This window comes from Alosa alosa, chromosome 14 (genome assembly GCF_017589495.1).
Source record: "Alosa alosa isolate M-15738 ecotype Scorff River chromosome 14, AALO_Geno_1.1, whole genome shotgun sequence".
NCBI classification, from domain to species: Eukaryota; Metazoa; Chordata; class Actinopteri; order Clupeiformes; family Clupeidae; genus Alosa; species Alosa alosa.
In genome coordinates, this window is record NC_063202.1 from 32,334,894 (window position 1) to 32,355,122 (window position 20,229).

General features: G+C 42.8%; 1 protein-coding gene across 3 annotated transcripts in view; it reads right to left on the reverse strand.

The window, feature by feature from the left end:
• The window catches only part of ogfod1 (2-oxoglutarate and iron-dependent oxygenase domain containing 1), a 116,852-nt gene that overhangs the window by 39,454 nt on the left and 57,169 nt on the right, over nt 1-20,229 (reverse strand). For all 3 annotated transcript variants that reach the window (XM_048262444.1, XM_048262443.1, XM_048262445.1), the window contains exons 9-10: nt 12,368-12,447; nt 10,610-10,833 (exon numbers count right to left, since the gene is read on the reverse strand). In XM_048262444.1, coding sequence (XP_048118401.1) covers nt 10,610-10,833; nt 12,368-12,447 — 304 coding nt within the window. The remainder of the gene's footprint in view (nt 1-10,609; nt 10,834-12,367; nt 12,448-20,229) is intronic.

Here is a 20,229-nt window from a genome sequence, read left to right on the forward strand (position 1 = left end):
GGAAGCCGTGGCCTATTGGTTAGCACTTCGGACTTGTAACCGGAGGGTTGCCGGTTCGAAGCCCAACCAGTAGGCACGGATGAAATGCCCTTGAGCAAGGCACCTAACCCCTCACTGCTCCCCGAGCGCCGCTGTTGTTGCAGGTAAGCTCACTGTGCTGGGATTAGTGTGTGCTTCACCTCACTGTGTGTTCACTGTGTGCTGAGTGTGTTTCACTAATTCACAGATTGGGATAAATGCAGAGACCAAATTTCCCTCACGGGATCAAAAGAGTATATATACTTAAACTTATACTTGAATCACCAATGCCGACACCAGGAGAAACAGAGACACCTGAGTATTTACATTGAATAATGGCAAACTTTACTGAAATTCCACCTCCGGAGTATTTAGAAAATTGGTACCAAGTAGGAGAAAAATTGACTATTGACATTGTTGGTGTACCAACAAGCATTACTCTGCTGGAGTAGTGGATTTACCACCAGAATTGAAAGATTTGTTCGCCCATGCCGACTCCTTATCAAAGTCAAAGTCAAAGTCAAAGTCAGCTTTATTGTCAATTTCTTCACATGTTCCAGACATACAAAGAGATCGAAATTACGTTTCTCACTATCCCACGGTGAAGACAAGACATATTTTTCCAATTTAAGTCCACAGACAAACATAACATTCAAGTAAACAAAAAAGTAAGTAAATAAGTAAATAAGAGGGCACATATAATAATGAAAAAATAAGAGCAGCAAAATTTGGTTGAAATTGTGCATAGACAGTCAATAAAATACTAGTGCAAAGTCAGGCCAATAAAAGGCTTGGGTAGTTCTGTTTGACCTAAGTAATAAAGAAAGTGGCATAGTGGTGCAAGTTATGTAAGAGCAGCAGAAGTGGTGTGTTTTCAGGACAACAACACCAAGTTGTAAAGTGTACAAGTGTACAAGTGTGCAAGTGTGCAAGTGGAGTAGTGCAGGCGGCCATTGTGGGTCCAATGTCCAGGATGTTCTGTAGCTGAGGGTGGAGGGGGGAGAGGAGGGAGAGAGTTCAGCATCCTTACAGCTTGGTGTATGAAGCTGTTGGTGAGTCTGGTAGTGGGGAGCGCAGGCTTCTGTACCTCTTCCCAGAGGGCAGTAGATCAAACAGATTGTGAGCGGGGTGACTTGCATCACTTGCGCAATTTTGGTCAGCCTTGGCGGGTGAGGTGGGTGGTGTAAATGTCCTTCAGGGAGGGGAGTGAAGCACCAATGATCCTTCCAGCTGTGTTCACTATGCGCTGCAGGGCTTTCCTGTTGTATTCAGTGCAGCTTCCGCCCCACACAGCGATACAGCTGGAGAGGATGCTCTCAATGGTGCCTCGGTAGAATGTGGTCATGATGGCTGGTGGAGCACTTGCTCGCCTGAGTTTCCGCGAGGGAAGTACAGGCGGCGCTGAGCTCTCTTCGCCAGTGATGCAGTGTTGGTGGTCCAGGAGAGGTCTTCACTGATGTGCACCCCAGGAATTTGGTGCTGCTCGCTCTCTCCACCACAGCACCGTCGATGGTCAGTGGCAGGTGTTGGGTGTGACCTCTCCGAAGTCAACAACAATCTCTTTGGTCTTGCTGACGTTCAGCAGGAGGTTGTTGTCCCTGCACCACGTGGTCAGATGGTCGACCTCCAACCTGTATTGAGTCTCGTCGCCCTTGGTGATGAGACCCACCAGAGTTGTGTCAGCAAATTTCACTATGTGATTGTTGCTGTAGGTTGCAGTGCAGTCATCGCCAGCAGGGTGAAGAGCAGCGGACTGAGCACGCAGCCTTGGGGGCCCCTGTGCTCAGTGTGATGCTGCTTGAGGTATTGTTGCCAACACGTACTACTTGGGGCCTCTGACAGAGGAAGTCCAGTAGCCAGTTGCAGAGGTAGGTACTGAGTCCCAGTTTGTCAAGTTTGCAGATGAGTTGTTGTGGTATTATGGTGTTGAATGCAGAACTGAAGTCTATAAACAGCAATCTCACATATGAGTCTCTTTTTTCCAGGTGGGTGAGGGCTGGGTGGAGGGCAGAGCAGATTGCATCCTCTGTAGACCGCTTGGCTCGGTATGCAAACTGGAAGGGGTCCAGGGTGGGGGGGAGAATGGCTTTGATATGTGACATGACAAGCCGCTCAAAGCACTTCATGATGATGGGTGTCAGTGCCACAGGGCGGTAGTCATTGAAGCAGGATGGAGCAGTTTTCTTCGGCACAGGTATGATGGTGGCAGCTTTGAAACATGATGGGACGATGGCTTGCTTCAGGGAAGTGTTAAAGATGTCTGTGAAGACATTCCTAAGCTCCCCTGCGCAGTCCTTCAGCGCACGACCTGGGATGTTGTCTGGACCTGTTGCCTTACGGGTGTTGATAGCAGCAAGTGTCCTCTTCACGCTGTCGGCAGAGAGGCACAGGGGCTGCTCATGTAGAGGGGGATGGGTCTTCTGTGGGCAGGTGCTGTTTTGTGCTTCAAAGCGAGCAAAGAAGCGGTTCAGGTTGTTGAGCAGAGGGATGTTGCTCTCACAGCTCTGTGGCGCGGGCTTGTAGTCCGTGAGGGCCTGAATGCCCTGCCATAGGCTTTGTGCGTTCCTGCTGTCTTTGAAGTGGGTGGTTATCTTGTGAGTGTATTCCTTTTTGCTTCCTTGATGCCCACGGGACAGGTTGGCTCTCGCTGTTTTCATGCCAGCTTCATCCCCAGCTCTGTAGGCTTTGTCTCTGGCCCTCAGCAGCCTGAGGACATCCCCTGTCAGCCATGGCTTCCAGTTAGCCCAGTGATGATGTCTTTTGTGTGGGTCACATCATCGATGCACTTGGTGATGTAAGAGGTTACAGTGTCTGTATACTCCTCTATGTCTGTCCGGTTGTTGTAAGTGGCTGCCTGCTTAAACATTTCCCAGTCTGTTGTGTCAAAGCAGTCTTGAAGAGCATCGGAGGCTCCCTCAGGCCACACTTTTACCTGCTTACGAACCGGTTTGTTAAGCTTTTACCCTTTGTCTGTATGCGGGCATTAGCATAACAGTGATATGGTCTGAAAGTCCAATGTGGGGGGGGGGTGGCTTTGTATGCTCCTTTGTGTGTAGTGTAGACCAGGTCCAGGATGTTATCTCCTCTTGTTGGAAAATCAACATGCTGGTGTAGCTTTGGAAGTACAGTTTTGAGATCAGCATGGTTAAAATCTCCAGTGAAGATGGTGAAACCGTCTGGGTGTGCCGCCTGTTGTTCACTGACAGCCTGGTACAGTTCACTAAGAGCCGCGTTCTTATCGCTGTTGTTGTTGGTAGGCGGGATGTATACTGGGACTAGCAGAATCGCAGTAATTTCCCTTGGCAGGTAAAAAAGGACGGCACTTTATGATCATAAACTCTGCCAGTGGTGAGCAGTGTTTGCATACTACTACAGTGTCCCGCACCATTCGCCACGGATGTAAACACAGATTCCTCCTCCTCGTGATTTACCTCCCTTTACAATGGCCCTGTCTGCTCGATAGCATGCTAGCTGCTCCAGTTGTACAGCAGAGTCCGGAATGTTGTCATTTAACCAAGTCTCAGTGAAGACGAAAGCACACAGCAGTTACTTACTGTCCGGTTCGTTGATCTCAGCAGTCGTATGTGATCCATTTTGTTGTCCAGTGATCGTACATTTGCCAGGAGAATGGATGGTATGGCTGGGCGAAGTTGGGCTGGCCGCTAGCCTGGCCGGACGCCCGCGCTTGCCCCTCTTCTGCTTCCTCGCACACCGCTTCCGGACGCTTTCTTTCGGGAGGAGTAGCAGGCGAAGTCGGTGTTATTGCAGGCGGAGTAGTCCGAGTTCCTTTAGCGTCTCTGTTGCAAAGTCCAGAACGCTGCAAAACTTGCTTTTTGCAGATGTCAATTAAAACTGCCTGCTGTACTTGTAGTACGGCGTAGTAAGGCGAGGCGAACACGTAAAACTTTCGGACAAACACTTTTTAAACGAACAAAACACCGTACGGTTGGGACAGAGAGAGGTCGCTGCGTGTGTACGCGCCGCCATCTTGGATTTCCACCAATTATATACTTCTTACAAAAACATGGCTCCTTAACAGTGAAGCCAGCATAAAGACCTATTTTTGTACAACCTGAGCCAATACAACAAAGGAAGATGGTAACTCTGTCTCCTCAGGAAAGGGAAAGTATTTACTCAGTTGTTCCGGTGGGCATGGTCGGCTACTGCACAGCCTGGATCCTAAACTACGCGGAGAGAGCCAAGCCGTTACAGGCTTGCGCAAATGCATGCAAAAATCTGACTGACAAACTGACATTGACTGACGAATGCAAAAATGCTTTTGTGGATTTGAAAAACGAATTGGCATCAGCCTCTGCGATGGGACTGCCAAATTATGATTTGGCATTCCATTTATTTGTATGCGAGAAATCGGGCTACATGTCCGTAGTGTTAACACGAAGCCATGTCGGTCAGTACAGACCTGTGGCATACGGATCAAAGCAATTGGATCCAGTGGCAAGAGGGTTTATCCCAAGTCAAGTCAAGTGAACTTTATTTCTATAGCACATTTAAAAACAACTTGAACCAAAGTTGGAACCAAAGTGAACCAAAGTGCTTACAAACAAACATAAAACAATGGTACAACAACAATAATAATATAACATGGGAGAAAAATAAGAAAATAAATAATTAAAATAATAAACAAATTAGTCAAAAATAACATAAAGAGTGTGTGTGTGTGTGTGTGTGTGGGGGTTTAAGGTAGATTAAAAGCTTGGGAGAAAATGAAAGTCTTTAAGTTAGACTTAAAGCAGTCAATGGTTGGAGAGGCTATTCCAGAGTTGGGGGGCAACAACAGAGAAGGCTCCATCACCCTTGGTTTTAAGGCGTGATTTGGGGATACAGAGAAGATTGTGAGATGAAGACCTAAGTGATCTTGGAGCGCTGTACGGAATTAGTAGGTCACCTATGTAACTAGGTGCCAGACCACTGAGGGCTTTGAAGACAAAAAGTAAAATTTTTAAATTAACTCTGTGCTCCACAGGTTAACAGGAGTTTCTTAGAGCCACTTAATAATCTAGCTGCTGCATTTTGAACTAGCTGAAGTCTATTGAGAGTGGAGTGGGTCAGGCCTGCATATAATGAATTACAATAATCTAGTCTAGATGTTATGAAAGCATGTATAAGAGTTTCAAGATCGGAGAAGGACAGAAAGGGCTTCAGTTTTGTAATGGTAGAAACATCACTTGGAGGGCCAAAAATAATTATATCAGATTACTTTCGTTCAGTTGAAGAAAATTTCTTGCCATCCAGCGTTTGACATCACTGAAACCGTGGAGAAAAATATTCTCCAATGAACAAATGCCATCAGTGTTAACAGGCAGGTAAAACTGAGTGTCATCTGCATAGCAGTGATACTGAATGTTCTACTTATTAAAAATTGAGCCAAGGGGTAGCATATAAAGAGAGAATAAAAGAGGGCCCAAAATGGAACCCTGAGGAACACCACACTTTATAGGGGCAGAGGAAGAAGAGAAATTGCCTAAACTAACTGAAAATGATCTATCACTAACATAAGAAGAGAACCATTGCAAAACAGAACCCTGTCTCCTGTCCTATCAGCATGTTCTTTTGACTTTATCTCATGTTAATCTTGTACGGTAACCTGACCCTAGCCAGATTAATTTCGTTCCGCTATAGCTCCGCCTAGCTTCACTCACATCCATCTGGGACCTCTTCCATTGAGAGTGATTTCTGCAACCGACTTTATGGTTCAGCCAATCAGGACCCAGGGCGGGAGTTTCATAGATGTGACATAGTGTAGAAGCGACTGTGACACTGTTATTAGCGTCACGGGTTGGCTTCGATGTGAGTGGTTGAAGTAGCACGTCAATAGATGACGGACAAATGGCTTATTCAATCATATGCAAGCATTTTTTGATTAGGCCCAGCCTTCTGAAGCAACACTTCAATAGATCGGTTCCAGATGGATGAGTGGAGCTAGGCGGAGCGAAATTCATCTGGCTAGGGTCAGGTTACTTGTTCGGTGCACTACGCTCAACCCAGCAACAATGTTGCCAACGGCTAAGGATGGTGACAGTCATGACTGTTGCGAGATAGGTGTCTGTGTACTAAACCAAGAACTGACATTTCTGAAACACCTCTAACTAACCCAGATCTAATATTGTATTTTTATGGTTCGTCAATGTGTGCTGGGAATGGAGAGGTGTGGAGCGGTTACGCTGTGGTGAATTCAATATGACACAATTGAATCTCACTCTCTACAACTTTCAGCCCAGGTAGCCGAACTAATCCTAGCCTGGGAAACGCTAAAGCTGACGCGGCTGCCAAGATGGCCGCGGAGAGGGGGAGATCAATACCAGCGGAGTTCCTAGAACTTTCCCATACGCTGCACCGCTTTCCAAATTTGCAGATACCCGAAGAAGTAACATCCGAAAACGCTTTAAAAGAATCCCAATTGGCAACAGATAACAAAGAAAGAAGAAGGTGGAAAGATTGCAAACCAAATGCAGATAGCTTATGGGTGCAAAACAAAAAGTACCAGATAGCGTTCTGCGCTGGAGCAGCGCTCACGGGAAACAACGAGACATGCTGGGTGTGCCAGGAGAAATCTTTCCAACTGCGTTCCCATACAAGACCGCAAAGTACTCTGTGCGTAGCATCAGGACTGTGTACAACTAGCAAATGTTTTGCGGACATTCATGCCGGAAATCTACAGAAGTTTCTATATGGTTCATCTTTGCATGTTATGTTGACCGTGATGGATTCTGTTTAGTCAAACGAAACAGGTGATTTATTACTATTTTTTTCTTATCGTTATGCCTCATGTGACCTGTGTTTGTGAAAGTGGTGTATGGGAGGTGATGTAGTGAGAAATTCCAGAATGTATATATTTTAACATTTATTTCAATCACCACCCAAACTTTGATTAACCTTTAGTCATCATTTATTTTATTCACCACCCAAAGCCTTTGATTGACCTTTAGTCAATCATGTGCATGCGCGACCTTTTGTCATGCCACATGATGGCGGCGATCAATCATTGTTGACCAGTTCTTCTCTTGACACAATCATTGATGAGAGCTACTTGCTTTCACATAATGCCGGCGCCTCACGAGACAAGATACGGCCGGAGAGAGGGCTCACGCGAGGCGATGAAAGGAGGATCACTAGAAATGTATTTAAGCAAGACAATTTGTATTTTGTCTTTGAGTTTGTACGGCGGTGGTGCTAGTGTATGCGCTGCATCAACTCCCGGATTCGTTACAATAAACCTCGAGTTTTTGTCTTTGCTACTGCTCGGTTTGGATTGTCTCCACTTTGTTGTGTAGTCTTTATTTTTTAAACTACAACACAAAGCGTATTCCTATCGTACACTCTGATTTTTCGCCATGCGCGCCGCTTTTATTGAAAAATGCGCTTGGATGTGGCAATTAACGACCTAAGGTGTGATCTTGGCCCATTATCTAAAAATCGCTGTCTTACACTATCTAAAAAGCATAGCATTTTACTCAACTTCACAGCTGAAGACGCACCGTCATGAGATGTAAGCAGCAACTCCTTTGCAGGATAAAAGTCCTTAGGTTTTATACTCTTTTTTTTATATTATTGCTGTGTGTTGCTTTTTTCATGCTATGTTTTCGATGGTAACACATTGTCAGTCAATAGTGAAAGTAATTAACTATGTATAACTGTTTTGTCGTTGACTATGACACCACGGAGGAGTTCGTTTCACTTTGCCAATGAGTTCAAATAATAGATGAGTGCAGATGCGTGTAGGCTATACTCTGCTAGGTTTAAGTTACTCTGCTAGGTTTAAGTAAAGCATGGTTTAGTGCAGGGGTTTTCAACTGGTTCTGTGCCAGGGACCACCATCCTGACTAACAAGTAATCCACGGACCACTGTTGTGTGTGTGTGTGGGGGGGTATTTTATACAGTCTATGTTCCAGCCTTGCCCTTAAATTTAGATATGCCAGTGTGGAAAAACCGCTCTCACAGAGGTATAGTTGGAAAGGGTAAAACACACCTCACAGCACTCTTTCTTATTTTCTCATGAGCGGCTGTCTGTGACATCACACAAAATCTGTATAGGCTACTCAGGAAACTGTAATGTGTGTCTCCATATGAGGCGAGTTTCGGCGGTTTCATGGCCTCAACGTTGAACATACGAAACAGTGATACCTCCTCTCCAGTTTTGTCAATCGTTACTTTAAATCCATATTTAACATTTAATCGTCACTGTATTTTCTTTCTCGTTTCCACTGTTTCCTCCAAAGTTGTAGCTTTGTCTGAAGCATGCAGAAGAATCCTGTCCATCTGTCCTGACATCTGTTACTTTCCTTAGGCTACTAAAATAGCGTTCCATGCTGGTACTGACTAGCTAACTTCACCTTAGTTAGAAACGTTAGTTAACAGCTCCACTCCTCTCCAAATTTCACGAAACTATTAAGCTTCTTTTCAACGAAACATAACGTGAACTCCGTCCGAGCTGGTCTATATCGCGCAGCCTGTGGCCTACCTTATGAATGTGCGTGTGTGATGTTGGGGACGCAAAACACAGCATTAGCAAAGCACAGGATAGACTGTTACGTAGGCCTACAAAAGCTAACATATCCTGTGTCAGTTTGAATCTCATCTCCTCTATAGTATTTTAGATATTTTCAATAAGTTCAGTATTCACACCAATGCGCAACAATTCTGGAAATGCTTTGGAAAAATTAATGATGGAAAAAAGTTATTAATTGTGAAATTACGCATGCTGGAATGCATGTCACGGACCACCTGCAATGGACCACCAGTTGAAAACCCCTGGTTTAGTGGAATACCTGTTTCATTCGGTCTTGTGTTCAAGCAGATTCCTTCAAAACACCGCTGACTATCAAAATACCAATGCGCCGTTTGAAGTTGCACTGCTTGCTATTAACTCATTGAGTGCCAAAAACGTAATATTAAGTTTTTAGCTCTTTTTTTAAATTACGAAACTAGACACTCTTACACACCTTATATGTGATTTTGGGAACTGTGATTTTGGGAACTGTGATGAATGGAAATGAAATATATGACTATCAAAAACTCATGAAAATGCACAGACATCTGGACATTTTATCTGGACATTTTATCATAACTCGGTTGCCGCTTTGGGTCGAATCAGTGACGCATGCACGTCATCTCAAAACCAGGCCATTTTCGTGGGTCTATCACTAGGTGGCAGTCTCGTCAGGTCTTGCTGATCACTTCCCGGAAAGTTTACAGGCAACACTTAATATTTCATGAAAGACGTTATATCTCCATTTCTAGACAAAAAACAGCGATTTTGATGAAAACTAGCCACTGTTTAGCTTGGGATTTTTCAGGAACAGTGGCGTGTAGAAATACACGGTTTGCACCCACCAAGAGCTTAAAGTCTCACCTTTTAAACGAGCCATTGTATGTGTTCATAGCTATAACACAGAATATGCTGTGGCTGTACAAAAATCATCAACAATGGTCTAGATTGCTGGCACTCTAGGACAAAGCTTCCGAAAACAGCTTGGCATTCAATGAGTTAAAGGGAATGACCGATGCCATTTTCATTGGTTTAAAGGATGTTACACCCAAAACACACCCATGACAGATTAAGAAACATAAGAATCGCCTTGTTGTGCCAGGCGTCCGACGTTTGATAATGTTTGATAACAAAACCACCCCCAAATGTGGACTGGACAAACCCCTAAGCTATTCGCCAGTGACCATGCGTTTTAGATCGCTGAGATAGAGCCCTAAGACTCGCAAAGTTTCTTCTTGTTTTGGCAAGTAGCCTATAGCCTAATAAAATGTAGTGTTATTATAGGAAAATAAATCCTGTCCATGTCAACATTGGGCGAACAGAACACCGATGCTAAGCAGAGTTGATATGGTAAGCCAGTTTAATGTGAGAGAATGAAGTAGCCTATTCTTTCAATGCCTGCCTGGCCTGGGAAAAACCGGGCTATTGCCTGCCATAATTCAACCCCAATTCAAAAATATACTCGCCATTGGCGCTTGGCGGGGGCTAATTTCGAGCCCTGCTTGTAATGAATTACTTTTTTGAGTAACGACCAACACTGATGATAAACACAATATAAAAGCAAATTGTATGAAAACATGTACTCATGGCCCCTTCACATGTCTAGGTGGTATGAACAATTTCGACTAATAGTCTTTCCACCTAGGAAATTGTGTGATTTGAGTTGTAAATTGAGATCTTGAATGCCAGAGCATGCTAATGTTAAAGAGTTCTGCACCAACAAAAATCAAGAAATTTGCCAAGCATACAGTTATCAAAAGTAATTGACAAAGTCATTAAAAATCCTACCATTACTTATTATATTGTGCATCAGTATGTCATACTTTTGAATACATGTAAATATTCCCTCTGATGTGCTTAATATACATGGGTAGATTGGAATTATAAGCATATTGGAAGTAGAGTGCAAATTCAATGTGTATATCTGACTCTAACATGTGGATAACAAGACTTTTGAACCTGGCTTTATCCAATAATAGTAACGTAAGCAGAAGTTCATTCTAAAACGTAGCTTTTGCATTATGTATTCTGAATTGCATAGCATCAATAATTTCAGTCAGTTTACTCAACCTAAACACACAAACCTGTACTCCTCTTTAGTCCTTTCTTGTCCTCACAATCTTGTCTTCCCGCAGTTCCTTCCTCATCATCTTCTGAATCATCACTACTGTCATTGTCTTTGGCCAGTGGATGTAGTTTTAATCCACTGAGGTTAGACAGCAGCAGGTAGAAATCCTCAGAAGAGAACAGCTTCCAACACTCTTGTACACACTGAGGCAGCGAGCACAATTCAGCATATTCATAGTGCCTGAGGAGATATATTCATTTCAACCACAAGCTCATTTAAAAATCAGGGCTCAAACTATTCTGTTTGATTATTTCAGCACATATTTATAATATTAAACTGGTGCATGCAGAGTGTATCAAAAGGATCTTTCGGAAACCGAACATATGACATAATAATTTGCCCTGTACACACATTTCCCACCAGAATTATGCATCCAAACAAATCAACCCCTTTATCGGCATGCTTTAATATATATTTTTTGCCCCCTGCATATTGAGCTGCATTTCAAAGGCAGGATCTCTTCTCAAAAGATGGCTTCGGCAATCTCCTCAGGAAAAAGGACGTCGTTTAAAATTCATTCACATATGAGTATTGTTAATTCCAGTGCAGAACTGTGGGCGTGGGCACTTCCAGTTGAGCATGTAAGCAAGACAGATATTTTTTACAGGGTTCTTACTCTAAGTCAAATGTAAAATTCCATGACTTTTCCTGAAAAAAAGAAAAAGAATTTCCATGACTTACTATACTATACTTATTAACGCATAGCATTGAAGAATATTTTACTTTTTTTAGAGTGGTAGATGAATAAATGGGCATTAGGGCTGCAGCTATCGATTCTTTTTGGAATAGAGTATTCTAGCGATTATTTAATCGAGTAATCGGATAAAAATGTTTTTATTAAAGTTATTAAGTGCAATTTATTAATATGCACAACAAATGTCATGCTGTAAACTAGCCCTAGTCACTTCAAAGTAAATTTATATATCTGTTATATTTAGATTTGTGCATCTGCAGCATTTACCAATACTACCAAATAACCTCCCTTACAAAAAATAACTGCAGTTTTTACAGTGTTATACTACAAAACAGAGCAGTACTTTATATTTTCCAAAATACTGTTTCTGCAGTAAAGTACAGTAGGCTACTATGCAGTACAATACAGTTTCCAGTGTCCAGTTTTCAGTGTTCAAAATAGTGTATTTCCTGCATAAGAACTGCAATTATTTCCTTGAACATTGCAAAACTGTTCTGATACTAAAAAAAAATGCAGTTTTGACACTTGAAGTAATGAAGTTATTTTGGGCTATAATAATTATGTCTGGTGAAGTAGCCTAACCTAACACCGGGAGTGTGTGGGTGCGTGTGCATGAGAGAGAGGGGGAGAGAAAGACAAGATGAGTGTGTGTGATGAGTTTTTTTGGTGTATTGCTCACTTGCAATTTTACATAAATTAGTTATAAGTAATTAGTAAATTACTAGTCATATCGACTCACAACATTAGGCTACAGCTGCTACAAATACCGTACGTTCTAACTAGCTAATACATTAAATCAACTAACATCAGTGTTTACGTTGCCTTGTGTCGGGAAAGTTGGGATACTCAAGGAAGCAGTAAAGCTAATAATCAGATATACTCCAGTTCTGCATGGAAATATTTGTATTAATATATTTTGGCAAGTAAGTTTTAAACTGAATCACAAATCAATTAATGCAATTCTTTGCACGTTTTTGCATTACTATGTTTTAAGGCACATATATAGACGTTATGGCTTACCTCTTGTTAGCTGGACCTTTTGTCAGCCACTGAATCTCAGCTAACTGCAGAGCAGCTCTTACTTCTTGAAACTTCTCCTTCTGAAAATGGATTGAAAGGTAAACCAAAAAGAATGTATTAGTCCACACACCAAGTTTGCCTTTGATACATGAAAGTGTTTCTGAGATATAACCTCTGACTCCAGTTTTTTTTCTTTCACTCACACATACATTTGTGTGGAATCATGCACGCACCCCCCCCACACACACACACAAATGTCAATATCACAAATGTGTTTGTCCTGGTGAAAGCTCTATTTTAGGGCGCTTTCACACCTGGCTCTTTGAATCAGAACATGGAGCATTTTCCCCAAAGATCAGTTCAATTGGGTATATGTGAAAGCAGCAATCACACTCTGTTTAAAAAAAAAAAAAACAATTGGACCGAGACCGCTTGGAGGAGGTGGTCTCAGCTCGTTTTGCTACAGCTGTATGTGTTCCCTGTGTTTTAGTGCAACAGATTAACAGATTAATGGCATATTTCAAGAGAATTGTTCAAATTGGTATATAAGTAGGACATTTGGCACAGATACTCTCTAAGGGTCACTTTTTGGGAAAAAGTGAAAAAAAGTGATAAATGCAGAGACCAAATTTCCCTCATGGTACCAAAAGAGTATATATACTTATACTAAATTATGCTCAAACCAGTGTTATAACAGCATGACCGAGCGGAGACGGAAGATGTACTAACGATTGTAAGCAGAACGGGAGCTGCTTACAATGAACAGGAGAGGTGCATCCACAAGATGGCACAAGTTATGGACCAGCTGAATACCTCCGTTCAGACCCTCTTTCAAGCGATGGCCGGGATCAACACCAACACCCCCTTACCTGCTCCAGTAACTCCATCGCCGCCAGCTCCTACAGCTCCTACAGCTCCAAGCCCTTGTTCTGATGTTCACATTCCATTGCCATTCAGGTGAAAACCAGAGGCATGTTGTGGATTTTTAACCCAATGTGCTTTGTCTTTCCAGTTACGACCTAATCACTTTCCCACGGAGGAATCGAAGGTGGCTTACATCACCACACTGTTGTCTGGAAAAGCTATGGAGTGGGCCACGGCAGTCTGGGAGAAGGACTTAAACATCTACCATGACGCCTCAGACTTCATGACTCAGCTCCAAGCCATTTTTGGGCATCCGACCTGCCAACGTGAGTCGGCCAAGCGCCTTCTTCAACTGAGGCAAGGAGATCGGCCTGTGGCAGTGAGCAGGGCAGCAAGATCTTCTCACCCATCACAACTACAGATTTCAGTCACATTGGAGTGGGAGGGGAGTTCCAATGGTAATTAGCAACTCCTGGCATTGGCAGACTCTGGGGCAGAGGAGAACCTTATGGACATCACCCTGGCCAAGCAACTCAACGTACCCTATGAGTGGATCCCTTCTTGGTCGACCCTTAGGGTCGGGTAAGATTGAGTTTGTCACTAAGCCTCTACGAATGCATGTTGGAACAAAGCATGTTGAGTTGTGTACATTTTTCCTTATTGAGTCTCCTAAGTACCCTTGGCTCAAAGCACATTCTCCCCAGTTCAACTGGAAGAAGGGGACTTTGGTGGCTTGGGGCCCAGACTGTGCCAAGACCTGCAGTGTCAAATTGCCTAGAGATCACCAAGTGCACAGAGCCACCATTCAGAGACCACCAAAGCCTGTCACAGAGGTTCCAGAGGTAGATCTCACACTGTTACCGCAGCAGTACCATGATCTGAAAGAAGTTTTTTCTAAATCTAAGGCTTGTACTCTTCCTCCACATAGGCCCTATGACATGGCTGATGACCTCCTTCCATGAACTATGCCTCCTTGAAGACTATACCCACTATCTGTGCCTGACCCCAGAGCTATGAGTACATCTAGTAGGCCCTTGAAAATGGTCTGATCCAGAATCCACTTCCCCAGCATCAGCAGCCTTTTTCTTCGTGTCCAAGAAAGACAGGACTCTTCAACCCTGCATTGATTACCAAGGTTTGAACAAGATAACTGTAAAGAACAAATACCCTCTTCCCTTGACCTTTGACCTGCTTAGAGGTGCCAAGATGTTTTTCAAAGCTGGAGATGAGTGGAAGACGGCCTTCAGCCCTCCCAGTGGCCACTACGAATACAAAATCATGCCATTTGGCTTTTCTAATTGCCCTTCCTTTTTTCAGGCACTGGTGAATGATGTGTTACGGGAAATGAAGTGTCTTTGTGTTTCTGGATGATATTTTGATTTTTTCTAAGGACCTTCAATTGCATGTGCAACAGGTTCGACGAGTCCTTGAGCTTTTTCTGGAAAACCAACTCTTGGTTAAGTGTTAAGTGTCAGTTTCATGTGTCCGAGGCATCCTTTCTGAGATTCCAGATCTCACTAGAGGGATTATCCATGGATCCTGGGAAGGTTCAAGCTGTTGTTGACTGGCAGGAACCGACATCTCTAAAAGCAAGTACTGCGTTTCCTTGGTTTTGCTCATAATTATCAGCGCTTCATTCGCAATTTCAGTTCCATTGCAGATTCCACTACTGTCCTCAACCGTGGTCGATCCTCCAAGATACAATGGTCCACAAAAGCCCAGGCAGCTTCTGAGTCTCTGAAGAGGCACTTCACCACTGCTCCCATCCTATGGCACCCTGATCCAGCTCTTCCCTTCATGGTGGAGGAAGACGCCTCCAACACCGGTGTTGGAGCAATCCTATCCCAAAGGTCACCTCATTATCGCAAGGTTCATCCATGCGCCTACTATTCAAAGAAACTGACGCCTACTGAACAAAGGCATGATGCAGGGGACAAAGAGTTGTTGGCGATTAAGCTTGCATTGGAGGAATGGAGACACTGGCTTGAAGGAGCCAATCACCCATTCCAAGTGCTTACTGACCATAAGAACTTGCAGTATTTGAAGGAGGCTAAGGGACTTAACCCCCACCAGGCGTGGTGGGTCTTGTTTTTCAATCGTTTTGATTTAATACTCACCTACAGGCCAGGGTCGAAGAACACCAAAGCGGATGCTCTTTCACGTCAGCACGACTCCTCTGAGCAGGATTCTCCTCCTGAGAACATAATTTCCCCATGCCGCGTGATTGGACCAGTGCGCCTTTCCCTGGAAGACTCCATCTGCCAGGCTCAGCAGTTGGAACCAGATCCAGGAGGAGGTCCATCTGGGTGCCTCTTCGTTCCCACAACAGTGCGCCCTGATGTTCTCAAATGGAGCATGATGAGCACTGGGTAGGACATCCTGGTGAGCAGCGAACCTTGGAATTCCTTCGCAGGTGGCCGCCTATGTTAAAGCCTGTACTGTGTGTGCCACCCAAAAGTTACCCTCTAAAAACAAAATAGACTAGGTGCCAACAAAACACATTTCCTATAAATAACACAAGTGTTACTTTTAATATATTTATTGAAGGCTTGCACATGAAAACACCTCAATGCATAATTAGGCCAATTAAAAGAAGGCCTGACCAAGTAGGCCTAAATGAGTCACAGAAAGTAAGCGCCAGAATAAAGTAGTCCAACAATAGGCCATGTGATGCAGTAGGAATTAGTAAAACAAAAAGACACCTTTTAAGGCACCAGCTTGTCCATATCGGGGGACAGTTTCTGGGCAGTGGCTATTTAGCCTACATAACATCATTCAGATGTCCGTGCGTCAGGCGATTTCGCACTTTTGATTTATTCATATTCATCACAGAAAAGGCCTGCTCACATAAATATGTTGTCCCAAACATACATCTACACAAGTATTTTACCTGCAAAGGCCGTGAGCATTGGGTACTGTGGTGGCAAGGATTGATCAAATGATTCGATTGCAACAGATACATAGTAGGCTAATCCTTCGACGGTGCACAACACTGCAGTTTTATCAGTTCCATTTGGATCGCCTCTGGGACCTCTTCAGCAAAAAAGTCCTTTTCCAGTTCAGCAAAAAACGTGAATCGATTGTCAAACTCATGCCTGAGTCCGGAAAGCAAGTTTGTGTAGCCTACTTGTCCATACTCGATTAACAGGCTGAGATTTTAGACAGGGGAAGTGGGCTGCATTGTGCTTGGAGAGCTGCGTCTTCCATAATGCCGGTTTACTTTGAAAAGCACGAACACTATCATAATACTTTGTAACGAGTTTGATAACATTTCGATAGCGACTAGTCTACCGCCAGCACGCTGCTGCAGCTGAGGCGAGCAGCAGCAACAGACTAACTGACGGATTCCACCGAAAATTAAATACAAATAAAAAAAATATATTTTCTCCCCTTATCACCCGCGGGCCGGATGTGACATATAGTCGGGCCGGGTCCGTAACCCTGGCATCACTTTTTTATGGACTTAATTTCTGGACTCCCAGTGTCTGAAGGCCCAGTGTCTGATTGTTGATCGTTTTTACAGTCAGACGCCTCCTGGACTCTCGCAGAGTAGGCCGGAGAATGCGGTACCTGGTTGATTGGCAGGGCTACGGGCCAGAGGAACCTCATTGTGGACAAGACCCTCATCCGTGACATCCAGAGAGATCGTCAAGAAGTTGCGGGACCGTCTGGGGACAGTCGTAAGGAGGGTGGCACCGTCATGCCAACCTGCTATGTCTTGGCCTGCCAGGAGATGCCGCCAAAGCCGCCAAGCCCCAGGGAATCAGCCTCGGGAACTCCAGTCAACCAGAGCATGCCAAGCCCATGCTAAACACACTGTGATACCCCGTGGCAGGTAATTAGTACAATCTCCTGTGGACAATTATTGTGTACTGCTTTTTTAAGTCCCTTGTGTCAGTGCTTCTGTGCTCGGTCATGATGGATTCTACCTGATGAACAGTGACAATCCTGTTTTCTTGTTGCCGTGCCTTGCCTATGCCACCCTGCTCCTGTGAACTCTTGCTCCTGTGGAAAGCTGTCTTTGTTGCCCGCAGCACATGGTCTGTAAGGACTCTCCTTTGTTCTTGGTTTTGGATGTTAATGGACTTTTGAGTTACTTACCTGAAGATATTGTTTAAGTTACTCACCAGTGGGGTATACTACGAATCTCGATTAGTGGGTTAGAAAGGTATGTTGCGCAAAAAAGCCAGGGTATGCTGTGACACGAAAGTGGATCTGTTTAAGCTTCGCTATATCACCATAGTATTTTATTGCAACTAAATCTGATCGGGAGGAGGTTATGTGCTAAATTATAGCTCAAATCGTGTAATCTACCGCCCACTGACCAATCAATTGTCTTGAAGTTCTCACGTGTAGGATTCTGTCATATATCTTAGAGGTGGAGCTCCGCCTCTACAAACATTTTGGATCTCAAATGCGATTTAACCCTTTCGTGCCCGTGCCAAACATTCCATTTTTGGTGCTGGATGACCTCCTTACACAAAAAACCTTATTTCTTGGGTATAATACATACCATCAATGGGATATACATACCATTGTATCAGAAGGGTCAGTTCTATCAAATGATGTAAAATACATATGGTAATGTTGATATAGTAATGAACAGTCTTTGAAAATCCTCTCCAAATGTATACGAAATTGATTTAAAATTTAATTTCATTCGTGATAAAAATGAATTTTCATCATATTTCTATCTGAGATAGAGAAAAATATAGAGTGTATGACATGTTTAGCAAGTTGTGGGCTATTTAACAAAAAGACTGAATTGGAATATCATTAACCTTTCAAAAGTTATGATAAATTAAGTGATAAGTGTAAAAATATGCAGGAAACGGGATTTAGAATGTTGACAGAATTCACATTCTCTTTCTCACCAAAAACATAAAAGTATGCATAAAAACTAATAATGAAGTCAGACACAGTGGTTTAGATTTATTTGGTCCATAAGAATAAACCATTTATTTGTATATAAGCAAATGCTACAGTCAACAATAATGATATATAAAAAAAAAAAACATGTACCTTACCAGTAATACAGGAAGTAAGTATACTGTATATTTATTGAAGATCAATTCTGAATAGAGACATAGAATACATTTGATTCAACAGATACAACTTCCTTATATAAATTAGTGTAATATGAAAATGATATACATCTATAAAATGTATTATTTATGAAAAGCTAGGAATACAATCAACTTCAACATCACTCAAAAATCAATGTGTCTAAACATTTGAAAGTGGATTACATAGAACAAGCCTGTTGAGAATAAACACATATACACACAAACTCACACACACACACACACACACACACACACACACAGAGGAAGATAGGGAAAGGTGGGGTGGGGAACCTGAAGGTTAAACACAGAAGACCTATGACTCATAACGAAACGCATCCCCTTCTGTAGAATGCCAAATCTGACAGCAATTTGGTTTACCAAAAAAAGCAGTCACCTACCGCTAAACTCCAGGCCATACAAGCTACTTTAGTGTTATTATGTATTGTTTTTATAACAAAGCCAACAATTTTTCTTTGGCTCCTGCTGTACAGGAATATGTACTTGATGAAAAGACGACAGAGTAGTAGTTGTAGCAGCTGAAGGCGAGGCTTAAATTTTGACGGAAATGCCTGCCAGCTGTTGTGATAGATTTTCAGCCAAAAGTCTTTCTGGCTGTAGCTACCAAACCTAGGTTCAACACCAGATTCTGCATTGCCAAACTTGAAATAATAAGAAACTACTGAAACAGCAATGTCAATGGAGAAAAAGTGTACACAATATGTATTTCTCATTTGATCAATGCTCCCTGATCCCTTCAGAGACTTGGTTCCCCAGTAGCAATGGATATTAGGGAGGGAAGTGAAGTCCCATGTCAATGATCAATCCCAGAAAACTGTGAAACTCTTCTGGGGTCTCTTCGTCCCATGCCCCTGCACTGTGTTTGCATAATGACGGCCTACTAAGCACAACCTCCCACCCGTTCCGGTTGGTAAAACCACATATGCCTGGGACAACAACATAAAAATCAACATAACAAGTCTATTTCAGTGTTTTAGTGGCAGTCTACACCACCCTACGCACGCCACCTAAATCTATACCTTCTTCCTCCATCCTCACATGGTCTTGAACATTGTGAGCGCAAGCTCATCAGCAGTCAGCTACCTCTTCAGGCCTGCAAGGAGGTCTGTGTAGGTCTTGTCATCCTCCATCTGAAACAACAGTAAAATCATACAAATGTAATACATTTATTAATTAAAAAAATAAAATCACAAAACTACAGATGTGTGCGTGTGTGCACATACATACACAAGAAGAGGTAGCCTAAACTATTGAAGCATTTTGAGTAACTCAAAAATATGAAAAGTCATTTTATTACACATGGGTTTAGCTACCCTAAATCTGATTGCCTGGCTGGCATTAAGATAAAGACAGATTACATTTCACCTAGTAACTAACTGCTTAAATGCAATAATGACATTTCTGACATAATATGTGATTTCACATCATGTTTTCTATAAAACTACATATTGAGAAGAGTAGAATATCAAGTCATGCCATCTTAGAAAATGTTGAGACAAGCACGTCTGATGTTTGTCATTTAGAAGTTAGCAAGGTAAAACAGTTCACTACAAACTGCCTAGCGAGGTAACAACCCAGAGGCAATACGTTAATTAGCACTACATTTCTGACAGAATCCGTGATTTCACATCTTGTTTTCTACAACTACATATTGAGAGGAGTAAAAATATCGCTCAACTTATTTCATGTAAGAGAACGCAACTTAGAAACGAGGCGCCCATTGATTTATTCAGCTTTGGTATGCTATACTGACTTGCCAATATAATGCTTACCTAACAAGCAAATTGGTACTAGAAAACAAACTTACTTACAGGTTATATACTAACAGGTTTTTAAATGAAATTGTCAAATGAAAATAACTGATATCAAAAGCAAACGAGAATACTGCAAGCAGTTCAGAGTAATGCAGCTAGC